Below are 27,236 nucleotides of genomic sequence, written 5' to 3' on the forward strand. Positions count from 1 at the left end.
TTGACTTAGTTATCCCAGCCATATGCGACTGTAAAGTTTTGTAGACCAGACTGTGTGGTCTATCCACTCTTTTGTCAAATTGGATACAGACAGTGTTCTGTTGGACCAAAGACATGCCATGTATGTTTGTGTGTGTGTGTGTGTGTGTGTGTGTGTGTGTGTGTGTGTGTGTGTGTGTGTGTGTGTGTGTGTGTGTGTGTGTGTGTGTGTGTGTGTGTGTGTGTGTGTACGTGAGTGTTTGTGTGTTCATGTGCATGTGTGTGGTGGTGTGTGAGTGTGTGTGTGTGTGTGTGTGTATGTGAGTGTTTGTGTGTTCATGTGCATGTGTGTGGTGGTGTGTGAGTGGGTGTGTGTGTGCCGGGGGAGGAGGTCCATCGGTGAGATAGAGTTGAACTATTCGGGTACAGAGAGGAATGAAAGCCAGGGTCCGGGTCCTGTGGTTAATGAGATGCGGAGGCAGAGGGAAGCGATGGTTTTAATTACTGGCCGGCACCGCTCTATCTGGGGAAGAGAGCCGGACAGCATGCTGGGCCTGGGAGGTGGGGAGCTCAGGCCCATGCCAGTCCTGCTGTGCCTCGCTGCCTTTGATGCTCACTTCTCCTAGCTTTAGTCCCGCCTTGTGTTTATTAGACCTTTTTTCTCCACCTCTTCTTTTTTCCTTTTAAAGAAAATGCTCTTGCTCAGCTGAACCTTTATTCATCCCAACAAAGACTGAGGTGTAGCTGAACTGGAAACTCCTGGACAGTTTCAGTGATGCGAGGAGAGGAACCTAATCGCATGTGGAAATTAAATCTGCAACTTTCCCTTTGTGTGGTGGTTTCGGCTGCATCCAGCAGAGAGGAGCTGGAATGTGGATCCCCCTCAAGTAGGTCTTGGTTTGTTTGAGGCGTGTGGTGGGTGTGGGACTCCAATGGGTAGAAATGCAATAAAAGTTGTGGAGGAGCGTCCAACGCCTAACACTCACCACAAAAGGGGATACCCCAGAAAAAGAGATGTGTAGATTTAGGACCATTCTTCTTCTTCTTTTTCTTCTTCTACTTCTTCTTCTTCTCCTCCGGTGGTGGGCAAGTGTACTATACTGGGAGACAGGCAGGCAGACAAACAGACAAATCAACAAGCAGTCAAGCAATTAGAAAGGCAGACAGACAGGCAGACAGACAGACATTCAGATAGGCATGCAGAGAGACAGGTAGATAGGATTGGAGGCAGACTGACAGACATGAAAAGCAGACAAGGGAGACAGGCAGAGAAGGATGCAAAGGGGTAGGTAGATATTCAGGGAGGCTGGCAGACAGACAGGAAGGCGCTGAGAGTTCTGCGTCTCCTTGGCTGCTCCCAGCAGGAGGGTGTTGCTACGCATCTGCTCTGTGTTCCCTCTACAGCAGCACTGTGGATCAGCCCCTTTGTTGCCTTTTCAGGGATCTTATGGGGGAGAGAGAGAGAGACATGGCAGGGCACTGCAGTGGTCAGCACAGACCTCCTCTCTCACAGCCTCCTCCTCCTCAAACTGCCCCCCCCCCCCCAATCCACCAAGACCCCAAAAAAATACAACACAGTCTTTAAGATTGGGTGGCATTTTGGCACAGGGTATGCAAAGACGAAAGTATGTCTAAATACAGTAATATAAATACGTGGGCCAAGCTACACACCACCCAGGTGGCTTTACTGGGCCCCTCTGCCAACAGGACACCGGTAGAAAACCAGTTTATTGTGGTGTAAGAAGGTTGGTTGCATGCAAAGCAGGTATTGAAAGGTGACATGTCAGCATTCCAGAGTGTGTGTGGTGATGGCCAGTTAAAGTTGTGTGCATTGATTGATTAATGCACAACAGGTGTGCAGACCTACCAACCCCACAGTCCAAACAACCTGACTCGGGCCACCATCCTTTAACCACAAACACTCCATAACACACAAAACTAGGAGGTTGGCATATTGATATTTCATATCTAACACTGTAAGAATTGAGAATGTGCAGAGCATTTTTAAATGCTAATAAATCTATACAATCAGTCATTAAACAAACATGTTGAAGATCTCTTGCATTCCGAAAACCATCTTTCATTTATTTTGATATTTGACCAAAAATGTTACTGAATTTATATCCAGAGATATTGAAGGCCAACTCATTGTCCAAGACAGATTATTTATTTATTTGTTTGATTTAGTCTGGATTTGCTATTTAAGATGTGTTATATGGCAGGAAAAATATCAGTGAGTCGTGTCACTGACACACTGAGTCGGATAGAGGCAGGGTCGTTTTCTAGTTTTCTAGCATCATTAGAGACAACATTTCAGTCGTAGCTTCTTTAATGGTTATCTGCTCATTTTGAACACGATACAAATCCATGTGGGCTTGAATGAGTGGTTGAATGTGTGTTAGCTTGCATCCAACCATGTGTGCACGCATGCATCTGTGCGCGAGTGCGTGTGTGCATCTGTGTGTTTGTGTGTGGGTGTGTGTGTGTTCGTCGTTTTACAGAGGAAGCCCGAGATACAGAGCAGATTAGGTTCCACAGAAGGAATATCCAGTTAATCTAATTTCCCTAAACCCGCATCATGGCAGAGTGGGGGTTGAGCATTCAGAATAACTGATTGTTCTAGTTTTCCAATCAGGATTCTGAGCTTATGACAGCATTGTGTTGTGATGTGTAGCGTGAAGGCTTTGATCTCCCCTTCTTCTTCTCCCATATGTATTCCAACTCCTCCAGCATGTGTTGATAGAGAAACATGTCGACGTGACGTTAGATGCTACGCACAGGGAGAGGAGGTCAGCAGACATGACGGGAAAGTAGGAAGATTTACATTTACATGCAGTCATTAGACTTTCTCTCTCGCTCCCAGATAACTTCTTTTTTTTTTACTTTTTTGTATGCCCTCTAATGCTATCAGGGCTCAAGCTATATCAGTGGCATAGTCAGCCAAAGGCCAAACTACAAACCTATTCATTACTATAAGAGCATGTCTGCCACGTACTGTGTAAGATGTTACGTTTGTGGACAGGATGACCTAATCCTTGTGTTTGCATTTCCAAATGTTTAATAAGACCTTAACGGTTTACAGCAATTCAGAATGTAGAAAAAATGTCCAGCTTAGAAGGCCTTATTTGCTGATTGTTTTAATGCCTTGTTAGTGATTTATATTGTATAACTGAAATTAAGATACTAATAAGGAGAGGAAAGAAATTCAAAATACCTTTTGGAATATGTTAGCTAAAAATGTCTTGCCTCTCATTACACTACAAACACTTATTGACAAGTATGTGCCACATTCTGCTTCTTTGTATCTTTTCCTGAGGTAAACTGTTTCTCTCAGACTGCAGTCCCCGAGGTCTGAATCCATAATCTTCTTAGATCTTATACATGAAAGACTTGCATACATCTTCTTCAAATTCCCTCCAAGGTGTCTGGCTCTGCATGGTAGAATTAGGATATGAGCAAATTTAGAGGAAGAGAGACGGAATTATGATCAGATGCTAAATTGAAGACTGCGTTAGAGGGTTTTATCTCAGCTCAATTTAGTATAAATCTCTTTCAGGTATAATTGTACTGATTGTAGTGACATAGTACAGAAGGATACAATTTAAAATATTTGTATACTAATAATTATTATCATTATTACTACTGTTGTATTTGTATTATTATGTCAATAAAAGCAATGATAATATTAATCCCAGCAAACTAAATTATTAACAATTAAATTATCTGAATTGTTTGACAATTGACGTGAGAAGATTCCTCATTAATATTATTCAGAAAGCCACAAGGTTGTTTCAGAAACGCGCACGACACACAACGTACGTCCTTTGGCTCCATCTAGTTGTCATCCATTAGTTTGCACATTGTCTTTTAAACACCATAGCGTTACCATCCTTACGCCGAGTAAAATAGTTCCTTGGCTCTTCAGAAATAAAATCTTCATAAACCAGTGAATGCTTATTAAAATACATATCGAAATACTTTTTGATTGTCAGTATTTAGGGACAGGATAATACAAGTATGTAAACATTAGGAAATAACGAAGAAAAACCTTTGGCGTATGAATCTCTCAGGTGAACAGTCTTATAAATACATTGGGCGGTAACTTTTTCATGATTGTGCAAGGAGAAAATTGATAAGTGGGAGAAAGAAGGCCGCTGCTTTGCACAGTGAGTGTATGATGCTGTTTTAAACTTATTTTATTCCTATTAATTTCAATAATAGTTCAATTATCAAGACCAATTCGTATCAACCGATTTACATGAGCCAATAAGCAATCAACCCGTCGGCTATTCCATTAAGCAGTGACGCTAGCCGGTCTGAAAGTAGCATGGTGGGCGTCCCAAGGTAACTTTATACACGATATAGTTCTAGGGAAATCGATTAAAAAGAAAAATAACGTTTCTGAACGTCATATTTGTATCTGCTCCCCGGTTTGCCCGTCTGTTCACGTGGAGGGGCCACGCGCCGCTAGGGGACCAAGCTTTGCTAGGGGGACCACGTGGACTGCCCTCGGCCTCATGAGTAGGCCCGAGAGTCGGTTTGTTAGCGATCGAGGGGTCGAACTTGTTCTAAACGTCATATTTGTATCTGCTCCACGGTCTGCCCGTCCGTTCGCGTGGAGGTGCCACGCGCTGCTCGGGGGACCACGTCGACGGCCCTCGGCCTCATGAGTAGGCCCGAGAGTCAGTGTGTTAGCGGTCGAACTTGTTCTAAACGTCGTATTTATGTCTGCTCCACGGTCTGCCCGTCCTTTCGCGTGGATCGGCCACGCGCCGCTAGGGGGGAACACGTGGACGGCCCTCGGCCTCATGAGTAGGCCCGAAAGTCGGTTTGTTAGCGATCGAGGGGTCGAACCTGTTCTAAACGTCATATTTGTATCTGCTCCACGGTCTGCCCGTCCGTTCGCATGGAGGGGTGCACGCGCCGCTAGGGGACCACGCGCTGCTCGGGGGACCACGTGGACGGCGCTCGGCCTCATGAGTAGGCCCGAGAGTCGGTTTGTTAGCGATCGATGGGTCGAACTTGTTCTAAACGTCATATTTGTATCTGCTCCACGGTCTGCCCGTCCGTTCGCATGGAGGGGTGCACGCGCCGCTAGGGGACCACGCGCTGCTCGGGGACCACGTGGACGGCGCTCGGCCTCATGAGTAGGCCCGAGAGTCGGTTTGTTAGCGATCGATGGGTCGAACTTGTTCTAAACGTCGTATTTGTATCTGCTCCACGGTCGCCCCGTCCGTTCGCGTGGATGGGCCACGCGCCGCTAGGGGACCACGTGGACGGCCCTCGGCCTCATGAGTAGGCCAGAGAGTCGGTTTGTTAGCATCAGGGGTCGACCGTGTTTCCAATAAAAGGAATTTGTGTTCTCGATGGCGTTGAATTCACAAAGGCTCAATACGAATAATACAATTAATAACGTTTACTTAAACACGCAACGTTGTGTGTTAAGTTACGCCATCTTTCTTTTACTTTTAACTTGGTCAACGTGACGATGTAAAGCATATTAGTTCGACGTTTATGTCCAACCCATCAATCATATCTGGGGTGGTAGTATTTGAGTTGGTTGTTCATAAGTTCAAAAACACTGTCTGTTTGGTTGCAATAGTTTAGAACACCTTGAACATGACTGGTCGTGCAAGAGCAAGGTCAAGGGGCCGTGCGCGTGGCATAGAAACGGCGACGCCTGGAGTGGTGAGTTGATTATTCCTGTTAATTTTTTATTGTTAACGATGTTAAGTTCAATACCATCTAGTTCATATTATGTACTACGTTTATATAATCCGAACCAAAAATTTGTAAGTGGGCTCTCGATGTGGTTAACCCTTACCCTTTTTCATGGAACTTCCATCTTGACTTTCTCAAAGTCCCAGGAGCACGTGGTGCCCAGCGCCGGGTCTGGTGATGGGGACCTTCTTGGAAGAGGTAGACAAAAGGGGCCTCCAGGACCAGGGGCAACTGACGGTATGAATACCTTTTGTGGACATTTCTTTCATTTTTCCTTTTTTGAAAGAGCATAAGAACAACTCTAAGATGGTATAGTGCAAATATATGGCTCAACTGCAATGTGCAAAGGATTGCATATTTAAATGGTTGGCAGACAAACAACAGTGGTTTTCAAACTGTGGGGCGCGCCCCCCCTGGGGGGCGCCAGAGTTCTTCAGAGGGGGCGCGACGTGAGAAAAAAATAAACCCGAAGAAAAACCTGAAAGACGATGATTCAAATCATCAGTCGTACTTCATCTGTAGAAGTAACACATAACTAAATCAATTTTCAACCGTTTATCTTCGTGCAAACCATTTAACAAATCTACACACTTGTATCTTCAATAATAATAGAATTTCGATATCATTTAAAATGTCTTCAGAATCAGTTTTAGTTTCATACTGCTTCGTTTTCAGCTGTTTTCATTAAAGACGTCAGCCCATTCTGATACACCTACTTCTAGACATCGTAACTCATTCCTTTTTCAACCGTTTACCATCCTTCAAACCATTAAACAAATCTACACACTTGTATCTTCAATACTATCTAAACGGAATTTTGATAGCATTTATACTTTTTTCAGAATCACAGTTTTAGTTTCAAACCGGCTTCGTTTTCAGTTGGTTATAATAATTGAGGTCACCATAGCAACGCCGGTAAACAAACCCCGCCGAATAGTCGAATCTCTGGACTGAAAAGGCAGATCTGATTCGACTCAGAAAATTCGGTCGGGGACCCTGAATGAATCTGTAAACTGGCAGTTTACACAGATTAAGATGTTCAAATGTATTTAAAAAAGGTTAAGCTAAAACATGCTTAGATAAAGTTGTTAAATTTTGTTGTTTAAAAACGCAAAAATGTGTAATGTTTCAGAAATATGTTTAAAAAATATGTTACATTTGTTTCAAATGTTTCAAAAATATGTTCCAAATGTTTTAAAATCATGATCGGAGATGTTTGAAATGTGTAAAATAATTAAAATAGCTTTCAAAACACAGGTATTTAGAAAAAAAAATTGGGGGGGGGGGGGGCTCAGCTGAATTTTTTCCTGAGGGGGGGCTCACTCTCTCACACTTTGAAAACCCCTGGTCTACAAGCTTCCATCGTCCGATAGCGCCCCCTAGAGATTGCCGATAGTCAATACTATCGGGGGCAACTTTATAACAATTTTATAATAATTATTTATAATTATCGCATTATAAAATTGCAGTTTTATTTTTCTAATTTTTTCTTAACGAGAAGGATGGTCTTCCCCTTTTACCAGCGTGAGCCCCAGCTGATTTAAGTTTCGAAACGTCGGTGCCGGCGACGCTGTCATGATGACACACGAGCTGTGTTCAAAATCTTTCCCTATCAACGATATAGTGCACTATATAGGGTGCTCGCCATTTTGTAGTGGTGTTCGAATTCTCAGTGGTTAATTTCATGCACAATATAGTGCACTTAAAATACCCAAAATTGAGTGAACATACGATGTTCCCTACATGTTACTCCAGTATACCACTATGCAATGCGGTCGTGTTTTTCCGGAGGAGAAGAAGCTGAATAACCGCGAAAAAGTATACATTTAATGAGGGAGTCTCCGGCTTTCGTTTAGAAATGTCAACAATTTATTTGGGATTTAACATAAAAAATGTTATTCAAAATTAATAATAAAAAAAAAAAACTCCAGCTTTCCTCGTGAGTGCCCGGTTTGTTTACATGATGTTGGCGCATCTGTCTGCATCACACAAATACCCGGTGCATTTACTGACGCAAATGACGTTTAGAAATGTTCAGCGTAGTGTCCGAATTCTTGTTTGTTCGTTCCCTATATACTGCACTATATCATGAACACTATATAGGGAATAGTGAGTGAGTGAACAGGGAACGATTTCGAACACGGCTAGTGTACCACAGCTGTGACCCGGAAATGGTGCAGCGGGTGTGATGTCATTTCGCCGTGCGAGCAGACCGGTAGGTTTCGAGCCCCTCCCCTCTCCTCTCGTAGCAGTGAGTGAATACGGCAGGTCATCGCAACATAGTATGTTTCCACCTGTGCCAGTTAACTTCATTTACAATTTGCGGGGATTTTTAAAGTTGTAGAAATAGCCATCACAGCGCTGTTTTTTGAAAAAAATAATAATAATAAAAAAAATTAAAATAATAATAATAAAAAATGTATTGTTAAAAAAAAAATAGCAACTTGAGACGATCGACGATGGAATCCATCTATGGTCGATAGAATCGACTATCGGCCCATCCCTAGTTGCTACTTTTTGGAAAACCTGTATGTCCTTATCTCACTGCCACTCCATTTGGCCTATGAACTGCTACATGCTTCCACTACAAGCTACATTTCCTGGTGTTCTCGTTAACCGAACACTACTGCAAACAGCTATTATAGAAGCTACAAAACATTGAACTAGTCTGACCGAAAAAACAATCTGAAAAGGTACTTTTCAATTGAGGATAGTCCATAAGACCTGGAGCCATGAGATGTTCAGTTTGAAGTTTCAGTTTAAAACACTTGCACTTTTAATTTAGATTTTCTTTTTATTTCATTTATCTTCAGATGTTTTAAGTTTAAATTGCAGCTCAGTGAAGCACTTACAGCACCAAAATGTTTCAGTGAAATTACCTTTCTTGTGCAAATATTAAAATAAAGAACATTAGGTTGACCAGATTCTTTGTTCATCATTTACAAGTCAATATTGCCTACATGGACAGCTATTTAAAAAACGTGAACCTGTAAAACTGCAGTGTTGAATGCGATATGGTCGACAATTTGGGTGCACCTAACTTTTGTGCTGGTGCACCCAAGAAAAAAAGTTAGGCGCACCAGTGCAACCAGTGAAAAATGTTAGTTTAGAGCCCTGTGATTCTTTCCTTGATTCAGTTTGCCAAGAAGAATCGTTCAGTCGAGTTTCCGGTAGATCAAAACATGGAATGCACGGTTCTCAGCCGAGTCAATCAGACTCAGCTCCTCCCTCGTTCTCATTTTCAAACAATCGTGGAAGTCGGTCGTCAATCAGCTTTACAACTTTAACCAAACGCAGCGGGATGGGGGAGGTATAGTTGATTATTGGATGTTTAACATATCAGCAAGATAATAAAGTTGATTTAGAAATGATGGTGGGGGTCCCGGGTGGATAACGAACCATGAAAGAACCAGACAGATTGACTAGACATTCAAATATTTGAATAAGCAGGTATGACACAGAAAGTACAAAGATGGCATGCATTTGCCATTTCACTGACATTGAATCTTCCCTCTTCACCACTCAAGTCAGTCAACAAACAGCGAGTCAGCGACTACTGGGTCTAGGTGGAGTCAGGTGTGAGGACGAGCAAGACCGAAGAATCAGTACGGTTCATTCTTGTTAAAGATTCGTTCATTCGAACTGATTCGGTCACGAATGACCCATCACTATTGCCTTGACCATCCAGAATGATGATGACCGGGAAAAAGGCGGTGAACTAAAGATGGGTTGAGCCCCTTTGAATCCTCTATCTACCAGTGTATTCCTGCCCAGGAGACTGTCGGGCAGCTTGAAACTATGTATTCGGGACAGCCCTAATCTGTACCGCAATACATTTTCAAACTAATTTTGACTCTTCCTTTATTCCATCAGCTATTTTACAGATCTCTGCAGGGTTCCACGCGGTGAAGTTTGGGGATAGAGGTGGACGCCGTGGAGATTTCCACGATGAAGGGATCTGCACCAGGCAGGCGATGGAGCACGTCAAGGCATCAAAGTCTGGTCTGTGACATGTGAAACCAGTCTTTATGGTCTTTTTCTAAATTTGTGTTGGTGTTTCCCCAGTGATGTAACGCCCATATATGTTGAACAGAGTACCCATATGAGCATTTTCCTTTTGGTGCGAAACCTGCATTAACTATCTGCATTTGCCCATGAAAAGTGGTGTTCTTTCCATCATATATTTTCATTGAATGTACTACTGGTCAAGCAGATTACCTCATACGCATTTGATTATGAAAGTTCACAAAGAACTATGAACAATGAAGATGTCTTTCTTGTCTGCCTTATTTGAATTAAGATGAATGTAATAAAAACCACGGTGTCCACCTTTATTTGATGAATTATGTGGATATTGCAAACTCATCAGACCCTGGATCAGCCCAGGAGGCTCAGAAAACCATTGCCTGGACATGTTTCGAATGCAGTATGTAATGATTATCTTTAATTCCCAGGTAACTCTGGCCGATCCATCGCGTTGAGGGCCAACTTTTTCGCCATCACGGCACGGCCTCAGTGGGTGCTGTACCAATACCATGTTGACTACCAGCCCCCCATGGAGGCCCGCAGGCTGCGCTCCGCTCTACTGTACCATCACAGTGATTTGCTTGGTACGGCACGCAGCTTCGACGGAGCAATCCTCTTCCTGCCCCACAAGTTACCCAACAAGGTAAGAGTGCAACATTGCAACAAACCGCTGCAATATATTTTGTTAAAAGGGGCAGTTGACATGCATGTTTTGTGGAACTATTCCAAGTGTTAATGCATCACTGTTCTTCTGTTATTTTTGTTATCCAGGTGAGTCTCTCCCCACAGGCCACATTCGCTAATCTTACATAAGCGTATCCATAGTTCTGTGACCAGATGTTAACCTTGAACAGTTCCCCCTAAAAAAATAATTAAAGGAGAAATCCGGTGTAAAATGGATCCGTTATGTTTAATATGATGACGAGTTCAGATGTTCGTTTGGGAGCAAAAAAGTGCATGTAGACGGCACGCATTCTTAAGTTGGCTGATTTAGCCGATTCTACCAAAACGCTATAAACTTGGAACGCTGGGGGCATGTGTTATGGTAAAAACTAAAGCACTATTTTAAACCACTTAAAAGGCTAGAAGTAACCCAACACTTATTTGGTAGTATAATAAAAACGAGGCATTGATAACTTTGTAAGTAAGTAGCTTTTAAGTGGTTTAAAATAGCAATTTAGTTTTTACCATAGTACCACAGCACAATAAAAAGCCAACTTAAAAATGCGTCTACATGCGCTTTCTTGCTACCAAACGAACATTCCAACTCGTTATCACACTAAACATATCCTAGATCCATTTTACACCGGATTCCTCCTTTAAGGGGAAGGCTTTGTTTGTTCTATATTCACATTTGAATTAAGGGATCTTCAGTGGGGAACCAATGTGGCCGTCCGCAGTCCAAGTCTCGCTTTGTTAACTGAAAATGTGGAAAAAGGGGCGTTATAAGTGACTAAAGGGATGGGAATCCGGTCAGGTTCTAGCATGGACCCACGGTAACTTGGTCCACTAAGGCTGCCTTCCCCCCCGGGCAGGGATTATGCGCACATCCACGTGCACTTGTCCAAATATTCTGTTAGTAGGTCTGCATGTTTTACATGCTGATGATCATGATTTGTATGATTGGAACATGTATTTGGCATGTTTTGTCGTCATTCATATCCTTGCATATTGATGGGGGTTTTGTCAGGGTTGAATGGGAATACTGTGTAATGAGAGAACAGTTATCCTTCTCCATTGACAAGCTGTTTGATATCATAGATATATTCTATTGTGCATTATAGAAGCCTATATTATAGTATATAATATAGGCTAACTCCCACCTTATTCTTCATGTTTAACCTGTTTTTCTTTTATTCCTAGTCTGTTTTACATAGTTTTGATAGGCCAATATGTAAAGCGTCTTAGAGTACCATATTAAGCGCTATATAAATTTCATTTATTATTATTATTATTATATTTGACAAGGTTGTCTTTAAGCAAAAGTGGTGCTCTTTTATACAGCTTTAGGAAACCCTGCTGAATGTCATCGTTTGTTGGTGGAACCCCTGGTTTCTCATTCAGTACGACTTCATTCCTGTTGTAGGAGACGGTGGTCCACAGTGAGACCAGGCATGGAGAGAAGGTTCAGATCAAGATAACTCTAACGAATGAGCTGCCACCATCTTCGCCGGTATGCCTGCAGTTCTACAACATCATCTTCAGAAGGTCAGTTGTGCTTTTAACCACAGAAATGTATGAATTGGCTGCAGATTAGTTAACTTTTTCTGGTCTACAGTCTAAATGTTGGTATGATTAAATACATTTATACATGTCGGATTGATCTGCGTATTAATGTCATGCCAAGGATCCTGAGGATGCTGGACATGCAGCAGATCGGGCGCCATTACTACCAGCCCAAAGACCCACTCAGCATCCCACAGCACCGGTAGGGATGCCTCCAGTCTGATGCAGAAAATGATGTACCAGGCTGAGCGCCAATATTAGAATATCCGGCTATTCGTTGATTAGGAATTCAAATAATGTATTCAAATCTCAATGCAGTTTTCTGATATTGATTTAGTTTCTATGATAAAGTACACAAAAAATAGTTTTTTAACATCTTATTCGTGGTGTAACGGATCAACCCTCACGGTTCGGGACGCAAGTTATCCGCGGATCGGCTGATATAAAAAAGAAGAAATGTTGTGCGTTCACGTGATCGGCGCATGTTAAAGGAAAATTCCGGTATTTAGCACATTGAGCCCCCTTTCTGGTTTGTCTAGGATGAAATATAGTGGTTGACACACCGAAATGTTGACTATTGGTCCTGTCTCGGGTATTTGGCTCATTTCGAATCGCCCCTGCCTGCTTCAGAATGGCTAGCTTTGGGCATTCACAAACCTGTCCTTAAAACAACCCTAAACTTTTGTTTTCAGAAATGTGCAACGCAACGAGTGATGTTCCTAATGAGGAATCGTAGCGAAATAGTTTCTGTCGAGTTTTATTTGGCATTTTGTAAATCCCATTTAAACAGACCGGAACTGGAAGCGGAAACGTGCTGTTCATGTTTGGTTGTAGTCTTTTCGCTCAGTTCTCCGTATCAACAGTAGGGCTAGAACCGAGCGAAAAAACTACAACCGGCCCCTCTTACTGTTTCCGGTCAACGAGCAATGAGTATTTAAACCAAAAATATATGGATTTATAAAATGCCAAATAAAACGCAACATAAAAAAGATGAGGATGTCTGCATTGCCTGGGGAGGGCGTAGACTAAAGCTGCAACTAACGATTATTTTTTCAATTACCGTAATTTTCGGACTATAAGCCGACTTTTTTCCCATTTTTCGATCCTGCGGCTTATATAACGGTGTGGCTAATCAATGGATTTTTAAAGCTAACGGCCACTCGGAAAATTAGTATTCGAAGATTAAATTAGTATTCAGAGCTTCGTTGTTGTTTTTCCACGTACGTGACGTTACCAGAGCGAGGGAGGCAAACTATAAGCGTCAGCGACACCAAGCAGAGAAGCGAGAGAAATGGAGGAAGAATAGATATCTTGTTTCCCTTTACTTTATAACACAACATTAGCGGGATCTCGGGAGGAAAAGTAATACTTGCCCAAATGGGGGTCATCCCTATGTTCCCCGCTTTCGCTTTCACTGGGAAAAACTAAGGAACTTTAACCTACTTTGGCCTACTAATTAACGTTCAAAAGCTATTAAATATTCAACAAAATATGCAGATACTGTCAAAATCGGTTCCAGGGAGTATATAGGGATTATTGTTGTTTTTTATGGTGTTTTTTTCTGGAACGAGTGTTCGAATATTCGCTTGGAAAAACCAACGAGTATTCGAAGCCAGTAAAATGGCATTCGGGCCAGCCCTAAGAAAAGCCCTTAAAAAAAAAAAAAAAGGTTTTTTTTTTTTTAACCCTTTTTTTTTTGATGCAAACTATAATTACGTTTTGGTACAGCACCTCTTCATTCTGTACAAGGATGAGCGAATTTTCTCGTTTTTAAATGAAAACAACCTACCTATCATTCGCTGCCGCTGGAAAAAACAAAATAAATTCCCTACCTAACCATGACCTCAACTGACAACCAACAGGAACCAAACTTTTTTTTTTTTTAGGCCTAATGGTAATTAAACATTAAAACACCTGCGGCTTAGTCCAGTGCGGTTTATATATGTGCACATCATTCAATTTAGCTGCTGCGGCTTATACTCCGGTGCACCTTATAGTGCAGAAAATACGGTAATCGATCAATCTGATAAAAAATAAACATTTGTAATTGCCGGATCTTTATTAAAAAACTGAACATTACTTCAAATTCACAGTGCAGACTGAAGTTTAAAAACACCAGGTTATTGCTCCAACATCCCGGTACTATTAAAATTAAATGATAAAAAAATTAAAGAAACATAACTGGGTTAACACACAAAAAACAATGTATGAGATGTGTGTATGTATCCATGAACCAACCTGTCTGCGGCTGGCTGTAAACAGTGCCACGCCTACGAGTGACGTATTAATCGTGCGACTCTACGAATCGACCAAATTCGTTGCCCACGCTTTTAGTAATCGATTTTATCGATAAGTTGTTGAAGCCCTAGCGTAGACTCTGAACTCTCCCCAGGCAATGCAGACATCCTGAATTTAAAGTTGTAAAACCAGGTCTCCTGTGCTTCCTTTGCTTCCCGACAGTCTCCTGGGCAGGAATACACTGGTAGACACAGAGGATTCAAAGGGGCTCAACCCATCTTTAGTTCACCGCCTTTTTCCCGGTCCTTTTTTTTTTTTTTATGTTTTTATTTTATGTGGACACAAGCAATTTTTAATATGCTTAAAGGAAGCAGGATTATTACGTACATTTCACTTTATTTGGTTTTTACACATTTGATGATTTTATATATCATATTTGTCTTCTCTTTTTTTTTGTTGATCCAAAAATTATCCGACACGATCCGAACCGTGCGTTTTGTGCTTGTTGCACCCCTAACGTCTATGCATATTTGGGGACTGCAGGTAGGGGGTGGGTTGTATGTCTAAATATCCCAGTAATAAAATATAAATGTAAGGGTGCTAGTAGGGCTGCTCGATTATGGGAAAAATCATAATCACGATTATTTTGGTCAATATTGATATCACAATTATTCAAACGATTATTTTTGAGTTTGAAAACATGCATTTATTGACACAATCAATTATGACATAGAAACATGTGTAAGTATCCAAAATAAAACCTTTTTCGTGTGTAAGTGTACTGTCTGCCACAACATTCTGAATCTAACATTTGATTTTTATAAAACATTTCATGAATACAATATATTCAGCCAAATGCACTGACTGCAATGACTCGACTGAAATAATACATTCCCTATTTAATGTCTAGAGAACAACGGTCCCAGCATTTCTCCATAGCAAAGTTAAAAGTCACAAAGCCATAACAAACACATGGCTAATAAAAATCATATTGTTGTTAAACAGAAATACATATACAAGATGTACTTGGCAGTTCTGCCTTAAAGAACTCTTAGTTAAAGTCTGCTATAGGAGCTTGTTATCGTTCATGAAACTAACGTTACTGAAACTTTAATATTCCACACGGTAGGTCTACTCCAACATGTCTGTCAACAGTCGATGCTGCTGATTGGCGGTTCACTGGCATGTCCCGCCTCCTGCCAACGGCATACTTCCTGATGCAGCACGCCTGTTAGATTGTACTCCCTCTCGCCGCGTTGAATGCTTTCGCATGCGCGTCTTTCATAAACTTTCATAAACTCTCTAGGCCTACTGTAAAACGGAAAATGTCAAATTAATCGTTTCAACTCGCTTAAAGAACTCTTAGTTAAAGTCTGCTATAGGAGCTTGTTATCGTTCATGAAACTGTAACGTTACTGAAACTTTAATATTCCACACGGTAGGTCTACTCCAACATGTCTGTCAACAGTCGATGCTGCTGATTGGCGGTTCACTGGCATGTCCCGCCTCCTGCCAACGGCATACTTCCTGATGCAGCACGCCTGTTAGATTGTACTCCCTCTCGCCGCGTTGAATGCTTTCGCATGCGCGTCTTTCATAAACTTTCATAAACTCTCTAGGCCTACTGTAAAACGGAAAATGTCAAATTAATCGTTTCAACTCGCTTAAAGAACTCTTAGTTAAAGTCTGCTATAGGAGCTTGTTATCGTTCATGAAACTAACGTTACTGAAACTTTAATATTCCACACGGTAGGTCTACTCCAACATGTCTGTCAACAGTCGATGCTGCTGATTGGCGGTTCACTGGCATGTCCCGCCTCCTGCCAACGGCATACTTCCTGATGCAGCACGCCTGTTAGATTGTACTCCCTCTCGCCGCGTTGAATGCTTTCGCATGCGCGTCTTTCATAAACTTTCATAAACTCTCTAGGCCTACTGTAAAACGGAAAATGTCAAATGAATCGTTTCAACTCGATTATACGAGTTTGGAGATCGTTTGACCCCAAAATCGATATCGTGATCGAAATTCGATTAATTGCACAGCCCTAGGTGCTAGTCTCCCGATAATACTTCAAGTCAATGCTTCAGTTGAGGTAATGGTGGGATGACCGAATATTGGATGACCGAACTAGGGCCCGACCAATATTGATTTTTGAGTGCCGATGCCGATTATTTTCAGAGAAATTACGATTACGATTTAATCGGCCGATTAAAAAACAACATATAAAACATAGTTTTTGATACCTTAAATATACTTTAAACACTTTTGACGAATATGTGAATTGAATGCAGAACCTTTGAGTGTTTTAGAATACATTTACAGTAAAAAATGTGCGTAATGTAAAATAAATAACTACTGTATTTTTCGGACTATAAGTCGCGTTTTTTTTGTAGTTTGGCTTGCCCTGCGACTTATATTTCGAAGCGACTTATATGCCAAAATTGTGCGTACATAATCTTCGGCCGCAAGATGGCACCGTCATTCATTAGGCCTACAACTGAACGCTGCAAGCCTACTGCACCACCGAATAAATTATATTCTCGTCGTCATCGTCCTCAATGTCCTCCGGTTCAACCAAAGCTACCCCAGCCTTAGCTGCAATGTTGTGCAACATAGCTGTCACACATATCACAGCGCATGACTTGGCCGGCGAAAACTGGAGCCCTCCGCTGGACTTGTGAAGGCATCTAAAGCGCAACTTCCACCTCCCGATCGTGCGCTCAGGTTTAGGACCGCGGCGCATACGCGTCCGGTGGAATCCCGGTGTCACTGAATTCGGTATACTCTCAGAACTACGAGTGGGACCGACACACCTATATTGCTATTGCAATTTTATTCAGTCTCTCCAGACTAAACGTTCTTGTTTAAATGTTTAAAAATAAATGCGACTTATACACCGATGCGACGTATATATGTTTTTTTCCTCGTCATGGAGCATTTTTTGACTGATGCGACTAATACTCGGGAGCGACGTATAGTCCGGAAAATACGGTAACTCCCAATGTGCTGCGCTCGTAAGCAGTGACTAACACGTGCGTGCTTAGCAGTATGGTCTCACCGTTAGAGTCTACAGTATAACAAATTAACATGACCTGGGACCTAAAGAAAAACAGGCACAACATGCTCAAACAACGCGTCTTGTGTACATTGGTGAGGTGAGCGCGCAGCTGCCTGAGCGAGCGTGCTTTCATGTTGTACGGTAAAATTCAATCTCCTCTTTTTTACTCCAGCTAAAGTTGTTAGTTGGCAAGGCGAGTAGGAGCAATCTGCAGGATACTAAGCGCAATAACATAAAAAAAAAAAAAAAACGGTTGTAATCTGCGTCTTTTTGGCCGATGCCGATTATTTTCAAAAAGGCTATAATCGGCCGATTGAATCGGTCAGGCCCTAGACCGAACTATCATTTGTTAGTTTTAGATACAGGGATCAGATTGGTTTTCATGTTCTAAGCCCAACCTGTAGACCCATTTGAACAAGTGTCCAACTTTATTTAGTTAATATGGTTGTGTAGATTTGTGATTAGTGCTGGAACCTTTCCTTTTTAACATGCTCTAAAATGGTTATGTGTCAGATGAAGATCTGTGCTCCTCCTACCCCAGGCTGACCATCTGGCCAGGCTTCACCACCACCATCCTGCAGTACGAGTCCAGCATCATGCTGTGTACCGACGTCAGCCACAAGGTTCTGCGCAGTGAGACGGTACTGGACTTCATGGTCAGTCTGAGACAGCAGTGCGGACCCCAGCGCTTCCCTGAGATATGTGCCAAGGAGCTCATTGGACTCGTGGTCCTCACCAAGTAAGGGTTAACGACTGACCCAGGACATTGTTTTAATTGGTATGGGAGACTCGGTAAGAGTCGCAGGACATAATGAGGTTACATTTTATTTGTCAAGCCCTTAATCCAAGGTACCGCCTCAATGGGCATAACGGGCCACATTTTATGAAACCCCCAGACCCTAGCCCCCAGAGGGCAAGAAAAAAATTAATTTCAAGGAAGAAATCATGAAGGAATCAGATGGATTCCTTCCGGGGATGTTAAGGAGTGCAATACTGCCATAATGCACATGCATACATGCAGGCAAAACATTATTTAGTCCAGGCGTTCGTAGTCACTGACATGCCAGGCATCCACTGCCATCTGACATGCTAAAACTGACGGAACAATGTATTTGAAGGGGGATAGTGTATACAAAAGATGTTAAACTGCTTATTTGGTGATCACTAGGGGTGTAAATCTCTGGTTTCATCACGATACGATATTATATCGATTCATTGGACAACGATACGATATTTGCCGATATCAAAAGTCTGCCGCGATGCGATACGATTTGATTCAGGGGCATGCGATCGATATGAGACGATATCATATGCCCATTTAACACAACCTCTTACAATCACATCAACTCACATCAACTTAATTATAATTTCATCATTTTATTTCTTTGCTCTTCCGGATATTTAAAACAAAAACAATCAATTTTTAATACAAATAATAAAGTGCCACATAATTGCATTTAAGTGCCAAAGGTTTTTTATGGCTTAAATTAAAGGGCCTGTAATGATCTTTCATTTTGAACGTAGACCATTCCCAACCGATCTGTGTGGATAGTTTTCTTCTAAGAACAAAACATCCCTCGGAATCATCTTGGCTGTAAAGATAAGCCGTCCGTGTTGCCAGATTGGGCAAATTTTTCAGCCCGATTTGGCTACTTGTAAACACGTTAGGCTGGAAAAACGGGACGTATGCCCAATCTCGCAACACAAAACGAAACTAGACATCCTCGCGCTCACACATGTGCTCGCTGACTGTTGCCTCATTTAACCGGTGAATGGATACGAGCGGCTTGGCGCTTTGCGCAGAAATAGTTTCACAAACACCCGCGAAAGGAGATATATAATAATAAAAGCGTGTAATACAGCGATATGCATCGATGTTTGGGCGTTGCATCGATGCAGCTGGATCGTTCGCCAATCAATCGATGTATCGATCTACATCGATGTATCGTTACACCCCTAGTGATCACACAAATGTGCATCAATACTATCAGGTTGGTGCATACCTGCTTCATAGTATAGCATCAGAAAATTCTTTAATTCAGAACTTATTTTTCAGATACAACAACAAGACCTACAGGATTGATGACATTGCATGGGATCACACCCCCAACAACACGTTCACGAGAGGAGACACAGAGATCTCCTTTAAGAACTACTACAAGACGGTAGGTACTGACCAATGTGCCCTTTCTGGCTTCCCGGTCTTGTCGTCGTTTGTAATATTTCACCCGTCTTTCTTAAAGCAATATACACTGGACATCACTGACTGCAACCAGGTGCTCCTGATCAGCCATGTGAAGAGGCTGGGTCCTGCAGGGGCTGCCCCCCCTGGGCCGGCCATGCTTGTTCCGGAGTTCTGCTATCTCACAGGTCAGCCTGGTCCTTTTAGATCTCCACCATATTCTCCCCATATCAATGTATTCCTTGAAACCGTGAGCTAAAACTGCTGGCTTCCCATTGCAGTGCAATCCAAGCCAAGTTTGTAAAACATGACGTTTTACAAACAAAAATCAAAGCAAATTATGCTTTCCAGCAGGTTTTATTAGTCATTTTGTTGTAGCTACTCATTTGTATAGGAAGCCTCGAAGGTGTTCGGTATGCAGCGGTCTTGTGTGCGCTTCTTGTATACGCTCCTTGTATACGCTCTTGGAGGTGTTATGTGTGCAGTCTTGGAGGAGTACTTAACACTGCTGCAATAAAACAACCTTTTCCTGTTCCAGCGGTGGATAAATACTGAGAACTTTCGAGGCTTCCTATAGTATCGAGTAGCGACAACAAAATTACTAATAAAACCTGCTGGTAAGCATAATTTGCAATTTATTCGCAAAGCAGTGACTGTCTGTTTCACAGCTTTGCAAACAAATGTTTAATGTTGCTTTAGGAGCGATGTTTTATGCCCATCGACCTGTACACTGGGATCTGACGAGGGCTGAAAAAAACAACAAAAAAAAAACGGTCTATCCCTTTCAAGTTTTGAATTACTGAAGCTCAAGCTATATCTCTTCCTAAAGGTCTAACTGATAAGATGCGATCGGACTTCAACATCATGAAGGAATTGGCTGTCCACACCAGACTGAGCCCAGACCAGAGGGAGGTCCGCCTCAACAGATTTGTCAACAGCATTGAAAAGTGGGTCTAACCTCATTAGTGTTGATTCTGGCTGTGAAAAATAGCCGATGTTTGTGCTGATTCGGTTATCAAGCGTTGACAGAATGGTATCTAGGTTTAATAGTTAAACTTCAAGGTCTTACATGTGATAGGAATGATGAAGCACAGAAGGAGCTGACCACCTGGGGGCTCAAATTCGATAAGGAGCTCCTGAATCTGACTGGGAGAATCCTCCCAGCTGAGAAGATGATCCAGGGATCGCGCTCGGTAGGTCACTGCATGGGCCTGTAAATGATGGAATGAGTTGAGTAATAATGTTTAATTTTCACCCAAAACTTACTTTGTGGAGATAATGGTTTGACTCATCTTTGGAACATTGCGTTTAGGCAGACTCTTCTAGTCATCGCTTTTTTATTTAACAATAAAAGCTGTCTGTTCTGGAGAAAAGCTCTTGATACGGTAGTTGTTTGCGTTTTCTCGATGAATTGCATGGTCAGCTCAACCTGTCCTGCCTTATCTCCCAGTACGACTACAACCCGTGGCAGGCGGACTGGTCCAAGGAGATGCGTGGGTTACCGGTGATCAGCGCTCCTCCCCTGGAGAACTGGATCATGTTCTACACCCGTCGCAACGCCAACGACGCCCAGAACCTGCTGCAGAGCCTGAACAAGGTCTCTGGTCCTCTGGGGATCCGCAGCCAAAAACCAATCATGTGAGTGACAATAGTTAACATTATATCCTCCAAAACGATCACTATGGTCAAGTTATGTTTCTCCAGTGGACTGGTATTCCCATTCAGCGTACTGCTCCACTGGTTGCACCTTAATTGATGCCAATTTTATGCCAGGGTTTCCCAAAGCACTTTACAGCTTAGGCTGCTGCCTAAGCGACACACGCATACCGCCTTTAACTACAACATCCCAAAAAAATAAAATCTATGCACATTCATTCTGTGTATAGATCATAGGGATGGGAAGATTCACCGGTTCGCACCGATGCATCGTCATAAAAGCTCACGATGCGATGGCCCGGATAAAAAATGGGTGCATCGGATACAATGTGGGATGAACCGCGATGCATCGTACCTAAAAATTTTGCATCGGTATAATCCGGTACAATTGTATATTTCTAGATTCCCCCTCTCTAACTGTTTCCTAAACGCGCTCTCATCTCCACTGCTGTCAGTGGCAGATTCTCGTGAAGTGTCGCAGCCAAGTATCGCGCGAGTTGAAGGAGTGTTCGGGAGAGTTACAATGGCTGATGAGGAGTTATACGTCCCTAAAGCTTGCAATAAGTCCAAGGTTTGGCAAAACTTTGGCTTTGCAAAGAAAGAAAGAACATGAACCACGACATGGAGGAGAAAGGGATTGTTGGCGGCGAATGTCTCCCACTTGAGCCCCGCTGAGGGACCACCGCCGGAGCCGGAGGTGCATAAGCGCTGCCCGGCAAAGATCCCTTTCTCCTCCTTGTCGTGGTTCATGTTCTTGAGGGAGTCAAAGCCAAAGTTCCTTCCCCCCAATTCATTCTCAACCTTGGCTGAGATAACCCCCAATACGAGTCTCGTTGTAGAAATACCAGAGACGAGAGTCCGACGTGTTATGAGCCATCACACCAACAGCAGAACGGTTATCCAAATAACAAGGAAGTGTACAACACTTGCGTTACAGTCCTGGAGCTCTATCTAAATAATATCATATAATACATAAGATATCTATATCATATAACATATTGTGTGCGCCTCCAGACGATATTATGAATCACAAACGACTTTGTCGGGTTCTGCGACGTCTCTGGTTCTTCCACTTTCACATCAACCTGAAGTCGACTGAACCGCGCGCTGCCTGCTGCCGGCTGCCCGCTACCGGGCGATGGTGCCTCGCGGCAACCGGCGGCATGTCGCAGTTCATGTACTTCAGCGAGTCAAACCAAAGTTCCTTTCCCCCAATTCCTTCTCAACCATGGCTTAGATAACCCCCACGACAGTCTCGTTGTGGAAATACAAGACACGTCAAAGAACCGACAAGAAACACTTGCGTTACAGTGTGTGTATTCACACACACACACATGTGGCGCTCGCACGGTCGAGTCACATTGGGGGGCCAACGTCTCTGGGCGGGCCAGGCAGAGTAAGGGGAGGAGCTGAGATTCCTGATGACGTCATGAGCACAGACATTCCAAATCAGCGCGCTTCAGGCTCCGTTTTTTCAAAGGCGAGCAGAAGTTTTAGCCACTGGGGGACCATTAGGCAGGCTAGGGAACTCATATTTATGTTAGAAAACCTCCCAAAGTGAGATTTTCATGTCATGGGACCTTAAGAAAAACCTGAAAATAGGACAAATTAGTTAAATTTAGTGTGTGAGGCAGTTGATCCACATGTTTAGGATGAAGCAAACTGTGTTGTGACTGTCAGGTATAGTGAAAAAATGTTACATTCAGAACACACTTATGCACATACACATACACATTACACATACATGTTTTCTTTTGTCAGAAACCTTGTTACTGATTTGTTGTCTGACAAACAAAAATGTTACATTCAGAACACACTTACACACAAACACATAAATGTTTTCTTTTGTCAGAAACCTGGTTACTGATTTGTTATCTGACAAATAAATAAATCATTATGTATCATATTAAATTGCATAGAATTGTAGTATTTAGCATCGCATCTTGTTGAATCGCATCGTGTCGAATCGTATCGTGTCGAATCGCACTGCATCGCAATAGGGGTGAATCGTATCGTATCGCATTAGTAGCTGCTTTTATGTATCTTGAATGTATCGGATCGTTGGCAGTGCATCGAGATGTGTATCGCATCGTCCTCCTGATGGAGATGCACATCCCTAATAGATCAGGCTGCAGGGCAACAGACTGCGTGGAAATAAGCATAAATGCCCCCCCTTCAAATTAGTGATGGGAACGAAAGAAAAATATGTTGGACATTTTCGTAACAGTGTCGTACAACTTGATTGCCATTCTAATTGAGTTGTGACAGCGAGGTTGGCTTGTTTTCACCGAGTTGTTCTTCCTTAAGGGTGGAGTATGAAGACTACCAGGAGTCGCTCCTCAAAGCACTGCAGCACAACGTTGGACCTCAGACCCAAATGGTTTGTTCCCCTATGCTCAACTCCACCTCATTAACTATATAGTAATTTAGAAGATGAATTTACGCAAGCGACTTAAAGATAAGATGTGTTTGCTTGTGGTTAAGGTGCAGGTAGGGTTGGAGCATATTGCAGACATTGAGTATTAGCCTAGTCATTACACACAAGCCACTACACTGTCCTGTTATTTAAGTAACATTGTCAAGTGGAAAATAATTTTTTCATCCACTTAATTAGCTAAAACGATTGTACTATTGGTTCAATCCCATATGGCTTTGTGAAATAGACGATGTACACGTCTGTTGAACGTTTGAAGTCTATTGACTGGTCTGTTATTTCCCAGGTGGTCGTGGTCCTGCCCAGTAACAGGAAAGACAAGTACGATAGTGTGAAGAAGTACCTCTGTGTGGACTGTCCCACCCCCAGCCAGTGTGTGGTTGGTCGGACTCTGAGCCGACCCGCTGCGCTGATGACCGTTGCTACCAAGATCGCCCTGCAGATGGCCTGCAAGATGGGGGGAGAGCTCTGGAGCGTGGAGATACCTGTGAGTGACACCTGGCCCACACCAGTCCTATAATATGCAGAATAATGACACACTAGGTTGGCTCTTGGTGTTGGTGCTCAGTGTGAACTCTGTGTATTGAGTACAGTTTACTGGTGATTATCTTACCTTATTTGACTGCATGACTTCCTAAAATGTTATCGAATGATAAATTGGGATATGGACATGTTGATGTAGTTCCTCACTGACCAATACCACTGCTTTGATCTCTTGTGTACAGCTCAAGCAGCTAATGATTGTGGGAATCGACTGTTACCATGACATAGTTGCTGGTAGGAGATCCATCGGAGCTCTGGTCGCCAGCCTCAACCACGGGATGTCACGGTAATACCGTCAACGTCTTCAATGGTCTCCCGGAAGTAACAGGATGCACCTGTAACATGCTTCTCCTGGTCTCCAGGTGGTTCTCGAGGTGCGTGCTCCAGGACAAGGGACAGGAGATCATGGACGGTCTGAAGATGGCCATAGTGGGCAAGTACTTTAATTAGACTCTGAAGTCCTGCATCATCCACTATAAATTGAAAGTTACCTGAACAGTGAATGCCCCCTTTGTATCCAGGTGCGCTGAAGGAATACCTGAAGTTCAACGGCGTCCTGCCGTCGCGTATCATCGTGTACAGAGACGGCGTGGGCGACGGCATGTTGCAGAGTGTCGTTAGCTACGAGGTTCCCCAGATCATCGAGTCCATAAGATCCATTGGGCAGGACTACTTGTGAGTCATTCTAGACCCAAAGCTGCATTTTATTTTTATTTTTTTCCATCAGCCCTCTAGTCCCTCTAGGTCAGGGGTGGGGAACCTTTTTGTCATCAAGGGCCGGATACATTTTTGTAACTTGTTTGGAGGGCTGCACTTTTTTTCGGCCTATAAAAATAGCTCATGTCAAACAAAATTGTTTAATATATATATATATGTGTATATATATATATATATATATATATATATACATAGGCCTATGTTTAAATGTATATATTTTAAAGCTTATCTCCCTGTGCAACGACATACTGCTTTCTGATTGGCTAATGGGGTGTCCATTAATATTAATAAAAACACATTTTGTGGATTTTGTAAACGGGAGTTAGCGGGAGACTTCTTCGCCACGCTGTGTCCATTAAGTCTGTAGAATTGTAGGTTACACCTCGATGGTCGTTATCCCTTAATTAGGACTTCTCCCATCAAACAACAAAAGCGAACACACACTGAAATAATAATAAAATTAATAGCCTAACAATAAACAAAAAAAAAAAAAAAAAATTGCTTTTCCTTGCCTCCGCGGTCCGGACGAAAGGCTTTGGCGGACCGTATACGGCCCGGGGGCCGTACGTTCCCCACCCCTGCTCTAGGTGTATTCATCCGTCTGTCCCCCATTAGGCCCAAGCTGACCGTGGTGGTGGTGAAGAAGCGTGTGAGCAGCAGGTTCTTCGCTCACATCGATGGTAAAGTGGCCAACCCTCCCCCAGGGACTGTCATCGACACAGACGTGACGCGCCCGGAGTGGTGAGCCTACGCCTACTGTCGTATGTTTCCCTGCTATAGCGGTGTTCTCCCGGACCAAAGTCGGTTCACACTGCCTTGACTTCCCCAGGTACGACTTCTACATCGTGAGCCAGGCAGTCCGCGCGGGCAGTGTCTCCCCGACGCACTACAACGTGGTGTACGACACGAGCGGGCTAAAGCCGGATCACTTGCAGAGGCTGACGTACAAGCTCTGTCACATGTATTACAACTGGCAGGTAAGGAGTTCATGTCACGGTGGGGAGAGTATTTAAATAACTGCTGAATTGAAACTCGTTTTGTTTAGCTTGCTTTGAAAATTGTTTTGCTAACATTATTTATGTAAGGGCCTGCATTAAACCAAACTGATTCACAGGAGCACAAAGTTGGCCTTTTTTAGGTACACCAGTCTTATGCAAGCTAAATGTTGGGCTACTTTGAACATAAATAAGATTTACACCGTGTCTTGCTTTATTGGGGTTGCACCAACTGAAGTTGCGACCTAGTTAAGATATAACCTGAAGTTTACACCTGCCTTAGGGCTAACCTCTATCTGACCTTTGATGTGGCTCATAAATTAAGATTGAACCTAAAGTTTAATGTGGCTCATAAGTTTCAAGGATAAGGAAGAAATGACGGATGATTGAAGTAATAAGCGGCTGTGTTGTCTAATAAAAACATGGTGCTTCGGATTGATTTGCTTCCCAGGCTATGTCAACGTAGCACTAACATTAATTTTGCATTACTCACAAACCTCCCTAAGAGCAGATTTTCAAAAGAACAGCAGAGCCACTGAAGAAAGATGCGACTTGTATTAAACTAGGTAGTTTTCATATGCAAGATCTACCATTCCATGATGGCACCGGTCAAAATTTTGAGGACTAAAACTTGTATGTAATACATGTACACTGGTATGATCTCTGAAAGTAATAGGAATGTCTTTTTGAATCGTCTTTCCTTTCCCTGTAGGGAATTATTCGGGTGCCGGCGCCGTGTCAGTACGCCCACAAGCTGGCCTTCCTGGTGGGACAGAGCATCCACAGGGAGCCCAGCATGAAGCTAGAGGACTACCTCTTCTACCTTTGAGTCACATGGACAAGGCCCTGCTTATGTTATCCTGTTCATTCAGTTCAATTTGTGTTTAGATTAAGTGATGCATTGGTAGCCTCAGCTCCTCATTTGATGATACTTTTCGGATCACTGGACTGCTTCACATGGTGTCAGGAGTGCATCTTTAGGCATAGAATGTTTTGTTTCCTAATGTGAAAGAAGCCAGTGATACTTTGGTTTGATTATATATTTGAATATATAAATATAGGTTTCCAGTTAAATACAATTTTATGTAAATGTATTGGCTATGTAAATGCTTAACTTGGCATAAAAAGTCTGTTCTCCAAGAGTTTTATAGAAATTTGTATGAGTTGATTCATCAACTAAAATGAACGTGTTGCGTTTAAAACAAGTCTTGTCTTTCATTACTTGAATGTTTGTCTAGTTCTTTGCAAGGGTTCTCATGGTTTTAAATTTGCTGCATTTAGCGCCAGATAATCTACTAACAAGACTCATAGCTTGACATGGTAGTTCGTGTAATTCATTACAATACAAACGATGGCTAATAGTAATTATAGGTGATCAATTTCAGGTTCATCTTGCATTTAAATTTGATTGTAATTTATAAATGGCAGGGTGTTTAGGAAGAACAGTAGCCATGCCAAAAT

General features: G+C 42.6%; 1 protein-coding gene across 2 annotated transcripts; it reads left to right on the forward strand.

Annotated features, from left to right (window-relative positions):
* Positions 1-4,040: 4,040 nt before the first annotated feature.
* Positions 4,041-26,917, forward strand: piwil1 (piwi-like RNA-mediated gene silencing 1). Of its 2 annotated transcripts, none has more exons than XM_056592624.1 (21): positions 4,041-4,144; positions 5,581-5,666; positions 5,840-5,936; positions 9,573-9,701; positions 10,154-10,368; positions 11,812-11,933; positions 12,073-12,153; positions 17,790-17,987; positions 19,305-19,413; positions 19,492-19,618; positions 20,260-20,377; positions 20,509-20,623; positions 20,881-21,068; positions 23,394-23,466; positions 23,807-24,007; positions 24,246-24,349; positions 24,426-24,496; positions 24,585-24,738; positions 25,396-25,521; positions 25,610-25,757; positions 26,488-26,917. In XM_056592624.1, exons 2-21 carry the CDS (start codon positions 5,598-5,600, stop codon positions 26,602-26,604), a joined length of 2,562 nt encoding a protein of 853 aa, XP_056448599.1. In that variant the 5' UTR covers positions 4,041-4,144; positions 5,581-5,597; the 3' UTR covers positions 26,605-26,917. The 2 variants fall into 2 exon arrangements, with proteins under 2 accessions (XP_056448599.1, XP_056448600.1); XM_056592625.1 differs by having other exon boundaries at positions 4,056-4,150.
* Positions 26,918-27,236: the final 319 nt, after the last annotated feature.

This window comes from Gadus chalcogrammus, chromosome 6 (genome assembly GCF_026213295.1).
Source record: "Gadus chalcogrammus isolate NIFS_2021 chromosome 6, NIFS_Gcha_1.0, whole genome shotgun sequence".
Lineage (NCBI taxonomy): Eukaryota > Metazoa > Chordata > Actinopteri > Gadiformes > Gadidae > Gadus > Gadus chalcogrammus.